Source organism: Melanostigma gelatinosum, assembly GCF_949748355.1.
Source record: "Melanostigma gelatinosum genome assembly, chromosome: 15".
NCBI lineage: Eukaryota > Metazoa > Chordata > Actinopteri > Perciformes > Zoarcidae > Melanostigma > Melanostigma gelatinosum.
This window is the reverse complement of record NC_136648.1, coordinates 17,212,564-17,234,003: the sequence shown is the minus strand read 5'-3', so window position 1 is coordinate 17,234,003 and position 21,440 is coordinate 17,212,564. Positions and strand designations below refer to the sequence as shown.

Sequence of the window (21,440 nt, the reverse complement as noted above, 5' to 3'; positions counted from 1 at the left end):
TATAGGCTACTGTTCTGAAGAACAAACAGAGAAATCTGCCACTGAGAAGGTTGTATTGACGTTGGACCACTAGGAAACCGTTATTGCAATAAGACCAATTCACAATGAAGTAGCGAATGTGCGGCCTGGTTGACAAAATTGTGAAAACCCTTTATGAATAACTACTTACACATTGAATTAACTACATTAAATTTGCAAACATATATTTGCTACAAAGATGGTTGTTGTTTGTTTCGTTCCGTCCTTGTCAGAGCAGTTTGTCTTTGTGTGGCATAATTTACTAGACCTGTTACTTTAATAGACCTTAATTCCTTGTGTGTTCTGACAGATGCATCTACAATTTGGGTACCACTGCTGGCCTGTTTTGAGCTCTGTTGGTTGTCTCATGAGACTTTATAAACTCATATAGGGCTGATTTACAGACTTCTTTTCCTCTCTTTTTTCCTGCTGTTGCTGTCTAAACTCAACCACTGCGGCATTGTTTGTAAAAGTGATTTAGTTGCTTCAGCATTTAATTCCTATCCCATGGAGTGTTTATCTTATTTTGTCTATCCCTTTGCAGCTCTACGGGGTATTAGCCTGCTCTATCATCGAGGTTCCTGAAAAAGAGACATCTCTCTTCTCACAGGTGCTAACTCGTCTTTGAAGTCCTCGCTGACACCTATTGTGCTTTTATTATGACGTCCCATCGCCCTCTCTGCCAGATGCACCTTCCTCAGGGCATAACTGCTTGAAGTAAGAAGGGCCTTCAAAGCCACACACTCAGAACTGACCTTTACCACAAAAATGTCTGAGGCTGTGTTCTACATAGAATAGAGCTCAAAGTAACCAGGAGGGATGACCTTTCAAATACGAGTAAGATACAATTAGGGTGGAGGGTTCAAATGTGGCTTTGATGCGAGGGTTTCTGTGGGGCTTTTACCCAAACATCCTTACTGTCTCTCTGACAGTATCTGAGACAATCTAACATGTACTGACATTACCTGGTGCAGCAAATACTTCCATATAGTGTACAAAAGAAGAAGGTTTCAGTGAGGGGTTCTTCAGCACCGTAAAGTCAAGACCAACGCAATTCCTAGAATCCCATATTGACACGTTGGAGTATTTTATTTCTAATGTAGCTGAAATGTGGCACAGAATTGGAAAAATATTTTCAAGGGACCAAAGGGAAGTATATTATATATGATACAATAGGCTACCATTATTTATAAGGTAACCCAAAATGATCACAAGCCACCCATGCTTTTTACCAATACTTCCTAAATGATTTATTTATTGCTGTATAGTATTTGTTTGCTTGCTTGTGTGTGGTTGAGGGGGACACTGAACTGTCTGAGGGGTGGATTTATATATGGTCCCTGCTCACCTCTTTAGCGGCCTGGTCACGTGATGGCCACCAACGGACGTGTCAGCTGGTAGACGTGATCAAATTTCAGCTGTGCAGTTTTGGGTCCCTCGACTCTGGCTGGATAGTTTGGTCAAGTAGGAGTTGAAAATCCTGACTTCATGTCAGTTAGCAAACGAAGTGAACTTGCTACTCGGTGTTTCGTCCCTGTGGGAATGTTGTGTATTAAAATCACTTTCCCCTCCACACTCACGCTAAAAGAAAGAAATAGGTACGCGCGAGCTAGCGTTCAGTTAATTACCAGCAAACATTTAGATAAATTCGGTCCTGAAGACTTCACGTCAACATACCACCGGTGAGCTAGATTCACCTTCTCTTGTTGTATTTGTCTCCGTCTAATAATCCGCTTGTTGTCCCCACTGTATCTTGGCACTCGCTTTATTATTGGTCCAAAGGAAGTGAAGTGGTTATGGAGGCAGACACACTCGAGGCAAAGCTTTTACTCTGTGCTAAAGAGGGACAATGTGCTGATATGCAGAGGCTCCTTGAGTCGAGAATCAACCAAAGCAGCGCTCTCAACATCAACTGCAGATGTAAGTGAAGTCGCCATTACGCGCCGACTTGAAGGACCTCAGGCGCGCGCGAGGAGAGCTCTCATGTTCCTTTCTGTCCCTGTAGCAAAGTCTACCGCCAGCTCAGGATGGACCCCCCTCCATCTGGCCTGTTACTTTGGACACAGGGATGCTGTGGAGGAGTTACTCAAGGTGCCAGTTGTTCGTATTACTCTGTATATGTCCAGTGCATATTTGCAGCCAGGGAAATCTGCTTATTAATATATTTTTGCAGGCAGGTGCCGATGTAAATTTGCAGAATAACATGGGTGACACACCTCTACACAAAGCCGCCTATACTGGAAGAAAGGTGAAGAAAAACACCAAACCATTGCTTCCCTGCTCATTCAGGCCTATTATAAAGAATGACAGTTGCTGCCTGCCAAACTAATTTCATCTGGAGTCACTTTCACAGACATTGACGCTTTTGATTGATGACAGTTGATGGTCAGCTCTTTATTTTTTCCTTTCTTCAGGAGATTGTTCTGTTGCTGCTGCGGTACGACGCCTGTTCCAACATAATCAACGGAACAGCTGAAATCCCTAAAGATGTCACAGAGGATGATGAAGTCAAAACAATGCTGGAGGGTATGAAATGATGGGAGTTTGTTTTGTTTTTGGTTAATTGCTTATTGCTTCTCAATACTGTAGATCAGCGGCTCATGTTCTCAGTAAGTGTTTGATTTGTGCAGCTGCAGAGAGAAGAGAGACGAGGCGGCGGGAGGAGAAGCTCCTGGAAGCAGCCAGAGAGGGGGACATCACCACTCTGTCTAAACTGGTTCACCTCTGACCTTTCTATGAATTCAGCTCAATACATAACACTTTGACAGCATCTTTCTTACTTAAAGACTACTTATGTATATGAGTTCCCACTGCAGGTAGATGTGTAAAAGAGGTTATTGACAGTGTCTCCTGCTTTGTTAAGTAGTTTTCTGTTGTTTAACTGTCTTCTGTTCTTCAGCTCAGTGGAAAAGAAGCTCCAGATATTCACTGCAGGGACCGGGTTGGGAATACGCCCTTACACTGTGCAGCCTACAGGGGGCAGAAGCAGTGCATTATAAAGTTACTCAAGTCTGGAGCCAGCCCCAGTACTAAAAACAACAATGGTATGTCACTTAACTTTGAACATCACCCTTTTATTATTCTGACTAGTTTGTGCAATGTGTTTGCAATCGTGAATTTAGACTCACAATTAGTTTTTAAGGAGTACGTTCTTATAGATACTGAGGTTTCCTTCTGCTGTTTGTGATCCTGGGTATTATATGATGGTTTATTGTTTGTCTGATTGTTTTGCAGACCAGACAGCGTTAGACCTGGTCCGCAGCGATGACCTAAGACCGACTCTAGCAGCCTATCAAGACAAGGTAAGAGCAGATAAGTCGTTTATTATCACCCCTCTCATTATGTGTGGTTGGTACATGAATCACGGTACAATAGCTCATTTTCTCATCTCCTTATTTTTGTAAAAAATGAAAAAAAGAGTGCTTGAACTATGAGTCAGTGTATTAAGTCAGTCTATTGAACTAAACCATCAACTCTACTCCAGATTGCTTTGAAGTTTGGTATTTGTGTCCTGGTCCACAGAGGATGATTCCTAATTATTTTGGTGATCCTTTGGCCTCTCCGCTATCGCCCCCATTGGGCCAAAACCTAGCTCGGGAAATCTAATGAACAGATTTTAATGAAGTTGATTCATGTTTCCCAGGAGATTAAAAAACAAATCCAGTTTTGGACTCTCTTTGATTTAATCACTTTCTTTCTGCACTAAATGTCAACTGTTTAAATCACAGAGTGGATGTTTCAGGCATTTTCTCTTTCTGGAAAAAGAACTGTCCCAAATATAGGTGCACGCAACTATGTGTCTGCATCTTCTCTTGTCACACACCACTATCCATGTTCCCTTGAGGCCCAGTGACTGGAGAAAACACCTTGGAAGCCAGCGGTCCTTCAGGGTCCAGCTCTTATTGGATGTCTGATAAGCCTGGCGCAGCTTCAATTTAGAGCTTTGCACAGTCATGGTGGAAATTAAAGGCACTAAGCTATTAAGTAAATTCAAATATATATTATTTACCTCCTGAAACTATGCAGGATTCACTGTAATACACAAAACGAAGGTTAGTTCTATAAGTACATCGTGACCAACCACACTGGTCCTGACCCACTACGGCTTAGTCACCGCAGCCCACCTACTTCTTCATAACTCTTCACATGCTAGTCCCATGCAGCCAGAGAAGTGGTTTGCAAATCCAAGTCCAGTCTCAAATCTTATAGCTAGAGTCCAAGTGAAGTCTCAATTGTTTGGTCACAAGTGCAAGTCAAGTATGTGATCGTTCTGTTGTTTGGAACACGGAACAGCTATATTTAAGGAATTCCAAGCGCATGCTGTATTATCATCACTCCTTTATCTATGGGCAGTATCAGTGTTACGCAAACTCTGATACACCTTCAAATAGGGCTGGGCGATAAATCGATTTAATCGATTAATTCGAATGTGTGCTTTAAGGCGATGTGTTTTATTGAAAATCGAGAAAATCGCCCACACCCCTCCCCCCGTTGGGTTCCCGTAGTTGAGTGCGCGCGCATTGTTTACAAACGAAAACAATGGCGGCCAGCAGTGAAGCTCTCGTTCTTAAGAGAGGGAAGAATGTGTCTTCCGTGGTCTGGAAATGGTTCGGGTTCGTGTCATCTGACACAGAACAAACAGCCTCAAACAGAGGCATGCCGCCGAGTGGGAGAAGTGTTGCGCCCTGAGGAGGGAGCAGGACCGCGGGAGCACAAGCGACGCTGTCTTCCTGGCAAAAAATATTTAGAAAAAACATGCACTACTGTTTAATACTGTTGGTTATGTTGTGAATGCACTTGATTTTGTTTACATGCACTTATTTACTGTGCACAATATGTTATGTTGATGTTAGATCAGATGTTGGACTTTTGAAAATGTGAATGGTAAAGGGTCACATACATTTTATTTCATGCTGTGTTTGTATCAGTGTATTCAGTTAGAAAAGCTTACTGTCAAAAGTTACATTTGCACAGTTGTTTACAATGGAAGGCTACTATTTAATGCCATTTAATGTTATCTTTAATTTAATTTTATATTTAAATGATTCAGGCAAACAAAAGAGTGACCAAATACTTTTTGTATACTACAGGCACCTTTCTACAATGTTCAGGTTTTGTTTGCACTTTATTTTTATCAACCTACGAGGGAAAATCATCACAAAATAAAATAAAAAATTGTTTTCAACAGCTTCTGTCATCTGCAAAAATTTGTGGGGGAAAAAATCGATTTAAATCGTGAATCGGATTTTTTGTAAAAAAATCGGAGATTTTATTTTTAGGCCATATCGCCCAGCCCTACCTTCAAAGATACTCGTATTCATATCAAATGAGAAGAAAAACATTGAGGACATAATTCTTACATTTTTAAAAGATAAATATAACACCAAGTGTACCTGGTGCACTTTGAGAGCAAAATGAAGAGGCTACCTCTGTAAAGAACTCTGTGCTCTTGTAAACAATTCTAGATATGAAGAGTGATGACACGGCCAAAAAGTCACACCCACAAAGCTCCTTCCACACTGAGCCACCGTCCGAAGTTAGAACTGAGTTTAGTGTTTCTGGTCTCAAAAGCTCTTCAACACTGTCAGTCAGGCTGTGCCTGTACACACGTCTGAGTAGCACTATTCTTTTCCCCCACAAAGGATGTGAGCAGCGGGGTGCAGAAGATTGAAGGCCCTCTTTGGAAGGTACCCAGATGTTGAAGTGTATTCTTTTCGACTCTTTAATATGTCAGGCAATGTTTTTGTTCAGACTCGTCCAGACTTTACTTTTTTCCCCTTCAGAGCCTTTATCCGTTATTGTACTGTGGTTTGGATTTCATGTCTTTAAGTGAATGCTTACGTTTACTTTGGAATATTATTTGAAAAGATCAGCAATACATAAGTTTAAAATATGGAAATGAAAACGTGATATATTTTCTGATATATTTACAATATGTTCTATTCATACGTAGCTTGTCTGTTGTGGACTTCATGTGTCTGTGACAGAGTTCACGCTTCTTTGGATGGCGCTCCCACTGGGTGATCATTGAGGATGGAACTCTCTCCTGGTATCCCAAACAGTGAGATAACTTTGTGTGTATGCCGTCTTCCTAATCCTTACGCAGGCTGTTTGTCAGGGTACAAGTTTCTTTCTTGCTACTCCTTCACTCAACATTTGATGTCCATTGAAAAAAAAGCCACCCAGACGATGCCTCGTCAGCTGAAGTAGCCGAAATAAAAGCGAATCCCGTTTCCTGCAAATATTTCTTGTTTGAGATGGAGGCATTCACGATTAGTTCTTCAAGCTTTCAGTGAAAACAATACATTTAAAAAGTGGCTACTTCTGTACTGTAAGTACATTACTTATGTGCTCTCTCATCCGTTTCTCTACACAGGGCCGGTGCGATGGCTGGTGTCAGAAAACAGGGCTGTAAGTCCCTAACACAAGCCTACTGCATGGTAGGTACCAGAGATTACAGGCTCATTGTGATTGATTAACCTTCACGACTATATACGTGGTCGTCCTCCCATCTTTCAGTTGTGATTACGTTGTACTTGAGATGCTGATGTTTGGCATCTAGTGCAGCAAGCGTGACTGTAATATAATTGAATTCTGTCGTCCTACAGGTCAAACCATGGGATCATTGCTTCTTCATGCTCAGGTGCTTTGATGACACTGTGCATCATTTTAAGGTCTCCTCAAAGACAAATTCAGTGGCAACAAGAAAAGTGAGATAAGAGTCATCGTCTATGCTGTTGCTTCACCCCTTCCCTGAACAACCTGACTGATTTGACAGTCAGAGTGTCTGCAAGGGTGGGACGACATTAGATGTTTCTGATATTTGTCCACACAGAGATGGTTGGATGCTTTTGAGGCACATTCGTCCTATAGCACGCGCCACTGCACCGAGGAACAGGTTATCAGCCATCCTGACGGTGACGTGACGGTGAGGAATCTGTCACAAGCCCTTCAGGTAAGATTAAGTTTGGACCCTTTTTTAATGAGGTATTTTATTCGGTGACAGTAGGAAGGAAGTGCTATTTAGGGAGGAAGGAGGGTCCAATGTGTAAGTGTCTCTCTCGTCCTGTGCCCTTTCAGGCAGCCAGCGCTTCCCAGCAGAAATTGGAGAGTGAAGTGTCGATATTTCTGTCGATGGTGAAGAATGAGGAGAATTGTGGTAGGAGTCCTGGAACTGGTCTCGTATCACCGTTGTCAATCCAGTGTTCACTGTTTTGAACCTTTTGGTGGTTTTATACCAGTGCTGAGAAGATGAGCAGATTCATTGTTTAGTCAATGGATAGAAAATAAATTGCAAACAATTTCTAGTAAACCGAACCCCAACCCTGTGGTTCCCAATCTGGGGCTCGGGACCCCTCAAGTGTAAACACCAAAGGAATGAGCGTAAAACATTTCAGCTACACAAATGTTTCTGACTATTTTCTGACATTTTGGAGACTAAGTGATAAGTTGATGAATCATGAAAAATATAGTCATCAATATTAAAGAATACACTTTAGTTGCAGCCCAATTTATACACATGCATTGAACATCTGTATATATGTTTTTCAAAAGCGCTGGCTGCCCCTCTGTTACTGAAAGCCAAAGAGACCAGTGAGCTCTCCAGTGAAACCTGTGCTGCTCTCCATCTGTGCCTTGAACTGCTGTCAAAACAGGAGGAGGTAGGAAATATCTTCATGATCTTTATCAAGCCCGTATCAGCATGTACACGGTTGAGCAATCTAAACAAACGCCACACAAAATGCAGTAGCCTTTGGGCTATATTGTCCACCATCATACCATTCCTAACAGAACCATAAAAACGAGGTATATTGTGTTATTAAACACTGTATTATTGTGATGTTTGTTATGAATGTTTGAACATTGTTGCTTTATTTAAATTGGATCTACTGTGCGATCCTCTACCCATACTACCATATTTAGTATGCCAGAAAAACATTTAGTCTGTCCCAGTACAGTATTATATATGTCAGACGCAGTATGCCAAAAATGCCAGGATGTCCGACTGCATCCGGTGGCATTTCGGTTTGCAAGTCAGCATGCTTTTGTGGGCTATTCCGACCCACAATCACAATTTAAAGAGCAATGTTATGACGAAGTAGTGTGTCCTAATGGAATGCATACTGCGTACAACAGTACATACTATGTAAGGGTAGCTGCAGTATGTACTTAAAGTAAAAGGTATGCAATTTGAAACTTTGCTAAAATCTAGTTCTCGGCAATCTCGCACTTGATTTCATTGTTTTGGAGGCTGGTTTTCTTTTTCCATGAGCTGCAACCAACTGAGCATGTATGAATATTCTTCTCATTGATTCCCGTACCCTCACCCACGTGCTGTGCTCCTATTGGCTGAATAGATCATATTGAATGATGACAAAATCCCAAAGCTCCTCCTCTTTATGTTAGTTAATTCATCAGGCAAGATCCGCTTTTATGCTTAGGTCTGCATTCAGCTTGCAGATCAGCGTAGACACGCACACACACAGACACACACACACAGACAGACACCCCTGGACTTGGATCCACACACTCCCGCTCTGGGGGAAAGGCTGTGCATTGAGCGAAGCAACTGAAGCGCGAGCATATTCACAGGCTCAGCTGGCGCTGCATGCATTAACCCTCACACAGTGACAATACACGCTCGCAGGCACACTTCCACATGTCAGAGCATCCGAGCACAGGAGACAGGGGAGACGGTGGCAGCATACTCGTCCAGTATCTGCACAGGTACAAACAAAGCAATTGTTCTTTTAGTTTCTTCCTGTATCGCAGTGTTTTATTTATTTATTGTCAGCTAAACAACTATGCATGCAGTGGGCTGGTCCCTGATGACTTACTGGAGTGTTAAGTGTTTGAAGTTTGCCATGGACTGGATGTCGTCTGATGCTTCTAGTATGTAGCTGGTGAAAGCTATTCATCAATATGCGGAAGTCATTCTTATGGATTCAAGTGTGAAATTGAGCGTGTTTGAAGCGGCGCGGAGCGCTACACTGCTAATTGCATCTTTTTGCTGAAATCATTTCACAATGTCATGAATTCTGTCAAAGTAAGAGCACGGAGAGGGAAAGATTAAATCACATTGAGGATTAGTTTGATATGGTGGCACTCTAAGTCAAGCTGTTAAGAAAAAGATTGTGGGTTTAACCATTTTAACACAGCAGTCGCTCTCTTGTGTTTCACTGTAATGCAACACCTAAATTAAGAACTGAGATCATGAATCTGTCTCACTCACTCTTTTTTTTTTTTTTCCTCATTACCAATTCATTTGAAATTGGCACTTTGTCAAAATACCAAACTGAAATCCTAGGGCGGTGTCTATTGGTTGGCTGGTTACAGTATAGTGTGAACTACACCTCTTGTGTTGTAAAACCATTAGCAAAACAGGAATTAAGAGTATAATATGGAGATTAAGGTGTGTGTGTGTGTGTGTGTGTGTGTGTGTGTGTGTGTGTGTGTGTGTGTGTGTGTGTGTGTGTGTGTGTGTGTGTGTGTGTGTGTGTGTGTGTGTGTGTGTGTGTGTGTGTGTGTGTGTGTGTGTGTGTGTGTGTGTGTGTGTGTGTGTGACAAGATAAGTGAATGAATTTTCCATCGGATGCAATAAAATGCTGCTTTTGAAGTCAGCTGGAACACTGCGCAACATTGCCCAAACGCAGCCTGTTTACACAGCGATGTGTGCATTTGCAAACCAAATAGTTTCAGAGTAAATTAGCAACAGCTGTTGTCCCGACTCAAGGAGTAACCTGACGCCGCTGTCACCGGGAGGTCGAGAACATTTATTGCCGTCTCATCACCCAAGAAGTATTGCCAAGTGTCATAACAATGGGCACTAAATTATATTCTGACGACCGGATGATATAATAAGAGGGAAATGTATTCACAAACATTATGTAGCATGCGCGTTAAGACATTAAGACCCTGGTCTCATGCTAAACTGGTTCTACTACATGTACTAACTGGATTATATTTTCTACACTGCTGAGATTGGCTGTATTAAGCAGCATTAACTCTAATCCCACTCCCACTGTCCTGCTTTAGATTCCCCCTATTGCTGCCACTTACACATGTAGTCTACACAGTACATAACATATGCTGTTGCACTTTGATGTCTGGGCAGATGTGAAATAGAGAAGCGTGATTAATAGCAATTTCAGTGTATGTGGTCTCACCCATTTCAGCTGCAGCAATATGGAATGCTACTGAGAGTGCCAGGTTCATACAGTGCGTGCAGGGCACAGTATGAGTGGTGGGTGAATACACGGCATTTAATGTAGAGAGATCTGTGCCTCTCATTCACACAACACGGATTTATAAAAAGTCAACCGTTGGTGGAGTTTTTCTCAGGCAGCAGGCTTCCACACCTGTCAAGAAAACAAATTGAGGCTTACAGCGTGAAGCCACTTAGTGGTGATACACAGATAAGCATGTGTGACAGTTTGTGTTGCTCTGAAGGCAGGAGAGTGGCAGCATGGTATCCTTCCCCCCCCCCCCTCTGCAGCCATTCATAACCTTTTTGTCTACAGCCTGTAAGAAATCAGATTGCCCTTCAAACCCTTGGGGATTGGAGAGAGAGCACAAAGTATCGTTTGGCCTTTACATTAACCGTGGCCACGTGGGTAACTGACCTGCTGCCTGCCATCCCTCACCCAGGAGGGACTTCACTGGGCACAACTTAATGTTCGTGTTGCTCCCTTCACTGACTTCCTTCCTTTTCAGTTCATGCAGGGTCATACGAGATCTGGATGAGACGAGGACGTGTATATTCAACCTTATCTTTTTCGGATTGTGACCTTTTAGCCAAGGGAGAGTATATACAGGGAGATACTTGGAGAGTATTCCTGCGTAATTGGTGCTACATCCCTTTGCCGCACCGGTACTTGCGTCACACTCTAATGTTTTTTTTTAGTTGCTTAGCTCCCAGCCATCATATAGTCATGATCTACAAACACAGCAACATTAATTGCAGAGTACTGTATAGAGCTATAATGCATCTGCCTTTGGGATTTGCTTCCACCTCAGCAGAGAGAGCAACATGTTAGAACAAAGTAAAATGTCTACCCTATGGGGGGGTTGGCCAAGGAGAAGCTTCCCTCCCAGGCTCCAGCAACAGCTCCTGCACACAGCCTCAGCAGGGCTTAAAATAGCGCTGTTTGTGCTCAGGCGTTTTTGGTTACATCAAATTTATTTGTGTATTTGTAGAAATGAGGTGATATGTCGCAAGGCCATAAATGCTTCAGACGACTTAATGGAGCTGTAGATCTGTTGTGACCAGAGGTTATAGGATCTGCATGTTGTTGCACATCAGTCATTCTCACCTTCCTGGACTCTGTTTATTGAAGTTTTGCTGAGTCAAGTCTAGAGTTCAAAATAAATCAGGGTTTACATTATGCAATTCGGTAATGTATTTACATTAAAAAAAACGTAGCTGGTATTTGGGTGCGCTATCGACTATGCATGGATTGGAATTAATCAATATTCATTACAAAAGGCCAGATCAGCAGCCTTTGGGGGGGGGGGACCCAATCAGCAAATTGGTAAATACATGTCCCTCAGTGTTATCACTGCCTCATCCATCAAGTGGCTGATCTCCACCACACAAGAGTCTGAAGCAGTCTATGTTCATGGAATACACTCAGGGTAATTATCCATATTCTGTTTTTTTTTTTAATAATATATGTCTTATGATTTCCTCCTTCAACAAAATGGTAGACAGCAGGGTGCATTTCACTGTTACTTTAATGGTAATATCGCAGATCATGAACATCTTAGAGAGGAATTTTGCAGAACTTAACTTTTGACCTTGCTGATCACATAAAATCGCCACGGTGGCGATCACCGAAAACATTGTTCCCGTGATGGTTTTAGCTCCATATCTGAAAGGGAGAACACACTTGGTTACTAGGCATGAATTATAGCCCACCTTGAGCACATCAGCAGATGCTTTGACAGGTGTTTCTTTGTGCATGACACATGTGCACACAACTGATAATCCTTCAGGCAGTTTAAGTGATGAGGATGAACTTTTGGTCTCCAATAGAAGACATTGGCCCGGCTCATTTACAAGCTCCCGTTTCACTCTGCTGCCTTCCCCAAGGTGACACGTTTTCATCCGGGGAGGCTGTGCTATTTTCAGTGCATGTTATTTGCTTTGTGAATGCTTGTTGTCTGTTTATTATACTTCATCATCATAATGTAGTGAGTTTAGAAATGCACTTGCAGTTCTCTTTTTACAAAAAGCATGTGTTGTTTGAGCCATTATCTCATTCTACTTCATTACTGGTAGGATTAGTTTGATTTTTGTTGAGTTGCCTGTCTTCTGTTTAGTTCGTACGGGACGAACAACAAGACGTGTTCGACAATAGGAAACACTGATCCGGTCTGTCCCACAGTGGCCTGGCTCAGGTTGCCCTGAAGGGACACTCAATCCTGGGCCACAGTGCTCAGAGACCGGGGTGTTTGGTTCTGACTGAAGGAAACTAGATATGTGGACAGGGTTAGAACAAAGACCTGCCATCAGAAATACAAAGAGACACACGCACATACACACAATATATATATATATATATTGATCCAACATGTGTGAAGTATATGGGGCATATTCTCTTAACTTGCTTAACCTTGTGTGTGGTGTCCGGGTTGTTTGCAGGTGTGGAGCCTGAAGTTCGAGCAGGAGGTGGAGAAGAGCAAAGCTCTGACGGAGGCCCTGCAGACATTGGCAACTGAGCACCACGAACTCAAGCACTCGCTGTGCAAGAGCAGGAGGTTGTCGACCCTCAGCGCCCTCACTGAAGATGACTTCTACGATGCTGAGTCAGGTCAGCAGCCGCTAGGTGGAAACTTAGTTAAGTAATCAAGAAGTTAGTGTCTTACTGGGGTTATCTTGGTCTGAATACAGGGTCTTGGACTGGTCATAAATTAGACAAATCATTGCAGTGACGTTCAAAATATGCCTGTTCAGATCGGGCCAAATGCGGGGCCTGTGGTGTGAACAACTTCACACTTGACGCTGCAATTCCTTAGTAATAGTAGCAATACACGTAGCATGACATAGTTTCAGTGAAACAAGCCTTCAGTCTGGTTCACGAGAAAAAAACACCCAACTCAAAGGCCCACAATCCCTCTGGTAGCGCTGTGGGGCAATGCTTTTAGAGTGGGTCCTGTTTTGTTTGAAATGTGCACGAACGGGCAGGCGACGCAAGATGACAATACAATAATGGCGGTAAAGTGCAAAGAAGTGGGGCACGGAAGAAGAATTGTATACACTTGCAAACAGATTTTAAACATTAAAATATCTGCTTTGACAATTATTTTTTGGAAGGCATTTAATCATCCAGAATACGTTTGTCAGTCCTCGAGGACAGACAATTCATTTTGAGGAGCACTGAATGTAAACGTAACTTTGTTTGTCTACAGGAAAGCTCTTCAGAGCAACTTTTACAATTTGAACCTGTATCTAGCATCGAACGGCTTCACAGTTTTCAGTTCTCACTTCACGCGTAGCCTAATTCGCCGAGTATAAGAAATGCAGCTTAACTGTGTGTGTGGGTGCATGTGTGTATTGACACATCTCTGCCTCTCTGTGTCTGAGATTGCCCAGACACCGCTGCACCTGTCCTCTTCTACTCAAGGGTAATGGGATAGTGATGAGTTGGCCTGACACTCTTACTGCTTTAGTTTTTTATAATACAATTCATCAGCAGTTCAAAAAGATAATTTGACACAGTGTTGACTGCACTCTGTTTACCTTGTACAGTATTTGCATCAACAAGATTGTAGTAAAATCGTTTGCTTCTTTGTTAAACCCAAAAGCCTCCCCATGGTGATTATTTACACTAGACTTCCTTCTACAAGGTGTTTGTGCACGATGGACAAAGCGTTCTCCAGAATCATTGCATTATTCATAGATCACCCCGAGTTATCTACTAGCCAGTAAAACCTCAAAGACTGTAAGACCTTATTCATCATGGAAGTACATGTACTTGCAATGAGCACTAATATCTGGCAAACTAGTATTTCCACTCCTCCTTTATAGTGTACACACACTATTCTCCCCTCCCGTTGTGTATGTGACAGTACCTGTAATGTCACTGGCAGAGGAGGAGTAGCATCCAACAGGCACAGAGCAAACAATGTTTGATGAAATGAAGCCTCTGTGTGGCCTCTCATTGGAACACGATCCTCTTGTGGGGTTTGGCTGTCAGCAGGGAGGGGGGGGGGAAGTTGGAGAGGAACTCGAGCGCAAATACTTATTTTGTGCTGTTCAGGCTGCAGCTTTCTGAGCAGGCCACTTGAACCTGTATGTACGCATGAGAGTGTTTGGCATGACCTGGGATCTGACCCTTGTCCCCTCCCCCCCCCCCCCCCCAGAGTCGGATTCGGAGCTGTCGGTGAGCGGCTTCCTGTCTGTGGCCAGTCACTCCCGTGAAGAGGACGAGGGGAGAGACGCCCCCCTTCTCAGCAGCAGCCGCCGCCATCCCAGCGCTCCCGGGGGGCCTACCGGAATGTCAGGGGAGGGTAACCATGGCAACCAGCACAATGGAGTCGAGAAGCACAGGTGGGACACGCTCAGGTTATGATGTCATGCTTGTTTACTGGCTTAAAGTGGAACGAGTGGAAATGTAGAGTCAGCCATGCCGAGTGCTCTTTTCGCACAACCCGTCTGTTTGTTATGCGTGAGGCTTTAAGATGGTTGTCACAGCTGATGGCAGGATTCAGTAGCGTATGACATCGCAGAGCAACTCAAATGAATATTGAACGTGACTTTTTAGTATGCGTGCCTGATGACAGGTTGCAGACCTCGTTCAGAGAGGGTAGTAAAAGGCACAGTTGATGAAATGGGATACCGCCTCTCCACTCCTGTCTGTTTTTGTAGTCTGGTGTTTTTTTGTTTGAGCACCCAATCCACAGAGCATAACCTGTTTAGTTTTCCCTGACAGATCCAACTCTCCAAGCGAACAACCAGCATAGCGCATGGGGTTTTGTGAGGTTTTAATTCATTTTATTTTTTTTCCCCGTGAAGATTTGACAATCTCTTTCATTTCTGCGAATGCTGATTCTGGCTTGGCCTCTGTTCTTTAATCCAACAAGTGAGCCGTGAATAATTCAGCATGTGCTGGCTCAGTATAGGAGTTGGAGGAAAGGGGATTGGCTGGCTAACTATCTCAATGTGCGTGTGAGTGCATGCGCGTTGTGCATTAAAGATTTACGTGGTGTCTGTTTATTTGGAATTACTCTTGTCATTCAAATATACCGCTGTCCCTGGTTGTCTGTAGATGAGCCGACATCTAGTTGTTTAACATTTCTCTCTCATATTTATAACTACCCGTCCATAAATTCTCTACAAAATGAACAAAAAAGTCTTTGATTTGAGGTCACAAATATACAGTAGTGTAAATATATATTCTTTGCATACATGTAACGATGATTATTTGAAGACTGACCCGTGTTGGCTGTAAGACGTGCATGTTCACATGTAGAGATAATCTGGCCTCACTCGAAGGGTTGGCTTGTGGTTCAGAATCCTCTGCTGAACAACACAGTTTTGTTTAAAAGTTTTTCTGTATTTCTGAGAAACTGAAACATGAAAACGTCCAAAAAAAGAATTCCTTGTTATAGAAAGATATATTTTGGGGCCACGGCCGGTGGAACACAAACTACGCCAGAAGTATAGTCTGCCATGCATGACTGCGCTGCTCATCCTACAGATGGAGCAAGCCTGTACCCCCTGTTTGTTTAGCTGACGTAATGGCTTTTAAACGAGGACACCATCTGCCTCCAGCAAGCATACCTGTAAAACAGTCCTCATCTCGGTTGTTAGCCAGGCTGGAAAATGAACTCGGTCACACCACAGACCATATTTATTCAAGCAGCAAAGGCCACGTATGAGAGGTTGCAGGAAAAGCAGCTGCACGTGGAGAAGTTAAGACAAGAGACGGTTCAATCGTAATTCATCTTAAGGGTGAGCAAATGGAATTATCTTTAAGTGAGACGTGTTCATGAGCCAAGCTTCATGTGCAAAAAGATCAATTTAAAGAGCGAGTCTCATAACCAGTCTAGCACGCACATGCAGTTTTACATCCATTCATGGGTTTTGCATGAGGTTTGACCAGACCAGCTGAAAGCTCAGCAGCTTACAGGTGTCAGGTGACTTTGTACCCACATGGTGCTTCAAGCTCTGCAGTCTGCAGCTTTTAAATGGTAAAGGCTAATGGTTTTAATGTGTGGTTTCCCCAATACTTGTAGATGTTGGACATGTGTTCAGTGACATTATAAAGCAAATCATTTTGAGTGTGTAGAAGACCAGATGACATGCCCTCAGGCATCAATAAACAACGCTTCCCCATTGATTCCCAAGTTGAATCCTTTTCATGATTATAATTCTCTCTCATAGTGACTGTGAGCCCCCGTCTCTTTACTCTGCTTTCCTACAGAACATCTCTACCGACTCCCATGTTCTCGAGGAATGACGTCAGCATCTGGAGTATCCTGAAAAAATGCATTGGCATGGTGAGAACGGACTTTTCTCATTTGACTGATTTACCCTTTATTTGTTGTGTTTTAACGTCGTGTTGGGAGAAAAAATGTATGACTCACTTGAGATATTTTTTAAAGTATAGCGTAGGGGTGTAACGGTTCACAAAACTCACGGTTCGGTTTCGGTACAGTAGAAAACTATAAATGCCAGAGAAATGTACTTTATTTTAAAATATATTTATTCATTACAACTCACATCATGAAGTTATTCTTTGACTTTGAACAATGATGGAACTATACCTGAGTGACCCATCTTCTGGGGTGTCTTCTTAGCAACACATAAGCATAAAAAACAAAAACTGCTCCTTAATGTTATGTAGTATTGTTACTTACATCTTGCAAAAGAGATTTTTAATCGCAATGGGACTACCTGGTTGAATAAAGGTTTTTAAAAACAAAAACAAATTATTTATTTTTTTTCAAACTTATTCTGTTCGTCATGCGTACCGAACCGTGAGCCTCGTACCGAACGGTTCAATATGAATACGCGTACCGTTACACCCCTAGCGTGTAGAATGAAGACTAAAGGTTAGGTAATTGTGACCAATTAGTTTTTGTCCTTAGCTTATGGCTTGAGGAATATAGTCATTGTTAATGTCTTGATTTAAGATATGTGAATTACATGCATCTTACTTTTTTCTCTAATATTACAAACCACTGCATTAGGTCAGGCAAAAGATTGTTGTTGCAGATATTACAATTGAATGTCAGAATAACGGCAGTGTGCACAATAGTGTCAGCTTGCAATACCACCAACACATTGAATTGAGCTGTGAAGGATTGGAACAATTACACCTGTATACAGATATAAATAACTTGTCCGTTCTGATATTATTATATTTAACTATATATAAATGTGTCTGAATTATACACCATATATATATATACTTTACAAAGATGGGATTTAACTCTGTAGTATTGAATTGTATTTGATTTTAGAGCTGTACCTAATAAGCTGGTGACTCTGGAAGTCTGTGTCCTCACGGTGTTTCCTGTATCTTCTCTGAACATCTTTTTCAGGAGTTGTCAAAGATTGCCATGCCTGTGATATTTAATGAGCCTCTGAGTTTCCTTCAGCGGTTAACAGAATACATGGAGCACACCCACCTCATCCACCAGGCCAATGCCACAACAGACTCTGTGGAGAGGATGAAGGTACCACAACGCAAAGTTAACTTTCTTAAGTAAAAACATAATCAAAAGGCTGATCTCCAAAGGGATGTCTTTTGTTGTCAAATAGTGCTGTAATGTACATCAATGCCCTGTAGTGTGTTGCAGCATTTGCTGTGTCTGCTGTAGCGTCGCAGTGGGAGAGGACTGGGAAACCCTTTAACCCACTACTGGGGGAGACCTATGAGCTCGTCAGGTAAGACGGTACCTTAAACGCACAACTGTGTTTTACGAGAACACCTTTACACCGAACATTTTGTATTGAGTGAAGATTTATCCCATAATGTCAAGACCGGACATGTCCCTGTTCTCCATCAGAGAAGATTTAGGCTTCAGGTGGGTGTCGGAGCAAGTAAGCCATCACCCTCCAGTCACTGCCTTTCAGGCTGAGGGCCTCAATGAGGATTTTGTCTTCCATGGCTCCATCTACCCGAAACTCAGGTTTTGGGGGAAGAGCATAGAAGCTGAGCCCAAGGGCCTCATCACACTGGAGCTGCCCAAGTGAGTGCACAGTCCAAGACTTCTTTGTACAAAATGTGATTCCTCTTTGAGGTAGCGTCATCTCGCGCTACTTTTTGTCTCTACCTCTGCAGATACAATGAAGCCTACACCTGGACAAACCCCACCTGTTGTGTCCACAACATCATCGTCGGTCAGCTTTGGATTGAGCAGTACGGCAGCGTGGAAGTGATCAATCACAAGTAATAGAAATTCCATTGTCTTTGTGCTGTTCTGTGTGTCTTTCTCGCCCGGTGCATTTGCATGCACAGAGACTCTGGTGCGTGAATATCTTTCTCTCTCTGCAGTCGGATGTTGGTCTACTTTCACATTCTGCTTATTGATCATGGGAGTGGAACAGCAGGATAATTAATGTTTGAAAGCCTCAGTTCGCAGAAGGAGAACAGTGAAAGAGAATGAGTAAACAGCCTGTCATTCTGTGGCAGGACGGGAGAGAGATGCAGCATGATGTTCAAGCCCTGTGGCCTCTTTGGGAAAGAGCTGCATAAAGTGGAGGGATACATCCTCGATAAAAGGTGTCTTCTTCGTTTCATTATTCATCTGATGTTTAATATGTATGTGAATGTGTCATAAATTCCTACATTGTCATTTGTCTTATGTGATGTGACCAGTTTCTCAAAACAGTAAGGCTCAGTGATGTTGTGTCAAATATCAAAGGCAGCCAAAGCTGCGTATTATTAACCGTTGTTTGATCTCCTTTTTTCACAGCAAAAAGAAGCAATATGCAATATATGGCAAATGGACTGAATCCTTATACACAGTAGATCCCGGTACCTTTGATGCCCACAAAAAGACTGACAAAAAGAATTCGGATGAAAAGAAAGACAGCAAACGGGTATTCAGCTTAATAAGTGCTTTCAACATCACCTGTGTTCTGCCTCCATCTGGTACAAGTTAAATTCGGCTGTGTGTGTGTGTGTGTGTTATCTGTGGTTCCAGGGCAGTGTGGATGAGGAGCCGGAAGAGATGCCGCCACCTGATGCTGAGACGGTCCAGGTCATCCCAGGCAGTGAGCTAATCTGGAAGATAACACCACGACCAGACAACTCAGCCAAGGTAGGAGAAGACAGGAGGGGTGGAAGGAGAACATATTGTGAATTTAAAAAAGAAATATCAGCCACAGCAGCCTGTGATGGGTATTGTTATTTTGTTGCCTCTTGTCCCTTTTTAGACATTTGAAATTCTGTCGTAATGTAATTGTCTCTCTGGCAGTTCTATGCGTTCTCCACATTTGCCATGCACCTAAACGAGCAGGCCAAGAGCATGGAGGGAGTTACTGCCCCAACAGACAGTCGCTTCAGACCTGACATTCGCGCCATGGAGAATGGAGATATAGGTACAGTGTTTGGCCTTGATTTGATTCCCTATTATGTCTCAACCAACCTTAAATACTATCTTTGCAGTGTTCAAGGTGCTATAACTATGCCTTTTATAGATTTGGCAAGTTCAGAGAAGAAGAGACTTGAGGAAAAGCAGAGAATGGCCCGGAAAAATCGCACCAAATCAACCGATGAATGGAAAACAAGGTTGGTTAGTGGGTAATATGATGTGCCGTCATTGCTCCACTCCCAATTAGTTTTACTAATTGGGTCCCTATTGTGTTGTGTCATCAACAATATGCCGTCCCCTTTATTATAATTGCGAATGAACGCTGCCCTTGGCCAAAGCGTTGCCTTCTTGCTGTTTTGTCTGGTGTGAAGTGCTGCACTACACCACCCTCCTCAGGACAAAATTCACAACTGCAAGTTATTGAAATGCATTTGTCAAGACACTGGCACTCACAAAGACGCCAGTGTTTGATACTCAATATCTAGTTTGGACAAGCAACATTGTCGTGCTTTTTGAGCGTGTTTTGATTTGCCGTGATTCTTTTATATCTCCCGCTTATCCTCACTGCTGCACTGCACTCCTATTAAATCGATCTTCTCATTGTTAAAACTCTGCAGGTGGTTTCAGCAAGGACAAAACCCTCACAACAAAGCTCAGGATTGGCTCTACTTGAATGGCTACTGGGAGAGGAACTACACTCTCCTGCCTGACATTTACTAAGAAGTAGAAATGCACAAGAATACACATGGATTTCTACTTTTATTACCTTTTGGACTCTATCTCTACTGGGGTTTGTGCAAGGGCATGCAACAATGTCGCAGAGCCGATACAGAACGGCAGATAGGGTCGAGGAAATATGCTTGAAAAATGTCTTGAAGCAGTAAAACACTGAACACCAGTGCATATATTCTTCTTTATAGATGTGTGTGAACAGTGAAGCACAAAACCTCTTAAGCTTATTAATGGTTCTTGACCACTAACGTATGATTATAGGCATTGAGTAGAAAAACTAGAATGTGTATTTTTTACACAGACAATATATAAAATGAGTGTTGTCGGTGTGGAAACATTTTACTCATGAGCTTCAGTGCACAGACCGGACAATGCCACAGCGCTACAAACGGCTACAAAGGAGGGCATGATGATGCATCGTGAGCACATCGATTAGACGTTGATTGTACTTTTGCACGCTAAAATGCAGTACGAAGTAACCAAATGGACCACTTAGGAACAGGTGCATATTTATTTAGTGTTTAAATGTTTAAAATCGGGTTGTTTGCATAGTCTGCTGCAAAGATGATTGCAAGTAAAATGTTACATGTGACAAGTACCACATCAGTGAAATTATCAATAATTTAGAATATAGCATTAAGTCTGAAACTATGTATTGTATAGATGTGTTGATAACAGCATTGCACATACAGTAAGTCTACCTGACTGTGGACACAGTAGCATTTATTTCTAACTATACTGATCCAGGGACACCAGCTCTGCACATAGATTTGTGTGTAAAAGTCTTGCCATAGTTAAGTTCAATTAGCTGTTCTGATGTATTTGAAGTTCAACACAATAAATGCATGTGCATCACTAGAACTATGCAAGCCTTACCTCCTTCACGATCAAGCACTGAATATTCCTTTTCTCATGTTGTGGATATAGCTGCTATAGGTTTTAGTATTTTCTGTTAGCAGTCTTGTGGGTATCAAAACAGTTTCTATTGTTGCTAAATAAAAGCTTCATGCTGACAATACGTTCTTGATTTTGTGCCATTTGTAATTTTAAGGGAACATCTTCATTAGATTGTTGGATTAAGGTGTTACAAGATGAGTGGCATTCAAAAGATATTGAGCTATTTTACTGTGCTGTCAACCCCA

General features: G+C 42.4%; 1 protein-coding gene across 1 annotated transcript; it reads left to right on the top strand.

Moving 5' to 3' along the window:
* The first annotated feature begins 1,678 nt into the window (after positions 1-1,678).
* On the top strand, positions 1,679-21,220 carry LOC306788713 (oxysterol-binding protein-related protein 1-like). Its single transcript, XM_079284317.1, has 28 exons — positions 1,679-1,700; positions 1,801-1,938; positions 2,024-2,109; positions 2,192-2,266; positions 2,433-2,544; positions 2,649-2,734; positions 2,918-3,062; positions 3,253-3,320; positions 5,661-5,705; positions 6,006-6,079; positions 6,395-6,458; positions 6,627-6,728; positions 6,854-6,973; positions 7,099-7,177; positions 7,573-7,679; positions 12,662-12,830; positions 14,383-14,569; positions 16,446-16,521; positions 17,569-17,703; positions 17,817-17,914; positions 18,037-18,219; positions 18,312-18,419; positions 18,663-18,752; positions 18,946-19,072; positions 19,177-19,293; positions 19,450-19,573; positions 19,673-19,763; positions 20,184-21,220. Exons 2-28 carry the CDS (start codon positions 1,815-1,817, stop codon positions 20,284-20,286), a joined length of 2,895 nt encoding a protein of 964 aa, XP_079140443.1. The 5' UTR covers positions 1,679-1,700; positions 1,801-1,814; the 3' UTR covers positions 20,287-21,220.
* The last annotated feature ends 220 nt before the right edge of the window (positions 21,221-21,440 follow it).

Bases quoted from the DNA above. Each gene is read 5' to 3' on its own strand.
- LOC306788713 (XM_079284317.1), top strand. From the start codon at position 1,815: ATGGAGGCAGACACACTCGAGGCAAAGCTTTTACTCTGTGCTAAAGAG. The intron at 2,545-2,648 runs GTATGAAATGAT...TGATTTGTGCAG, and splicing joins AGTCAAAACAATGCTGGAGG to CTGCAGAGAGAAGAGAGACG. The intron at 18,220-18,311 runs GTGAGTGCACAG...CTACCTCTGCAG, and splicing joins ATCACACTGGAGCTGCCCAA to ATACAATGAAGCCTACACCT.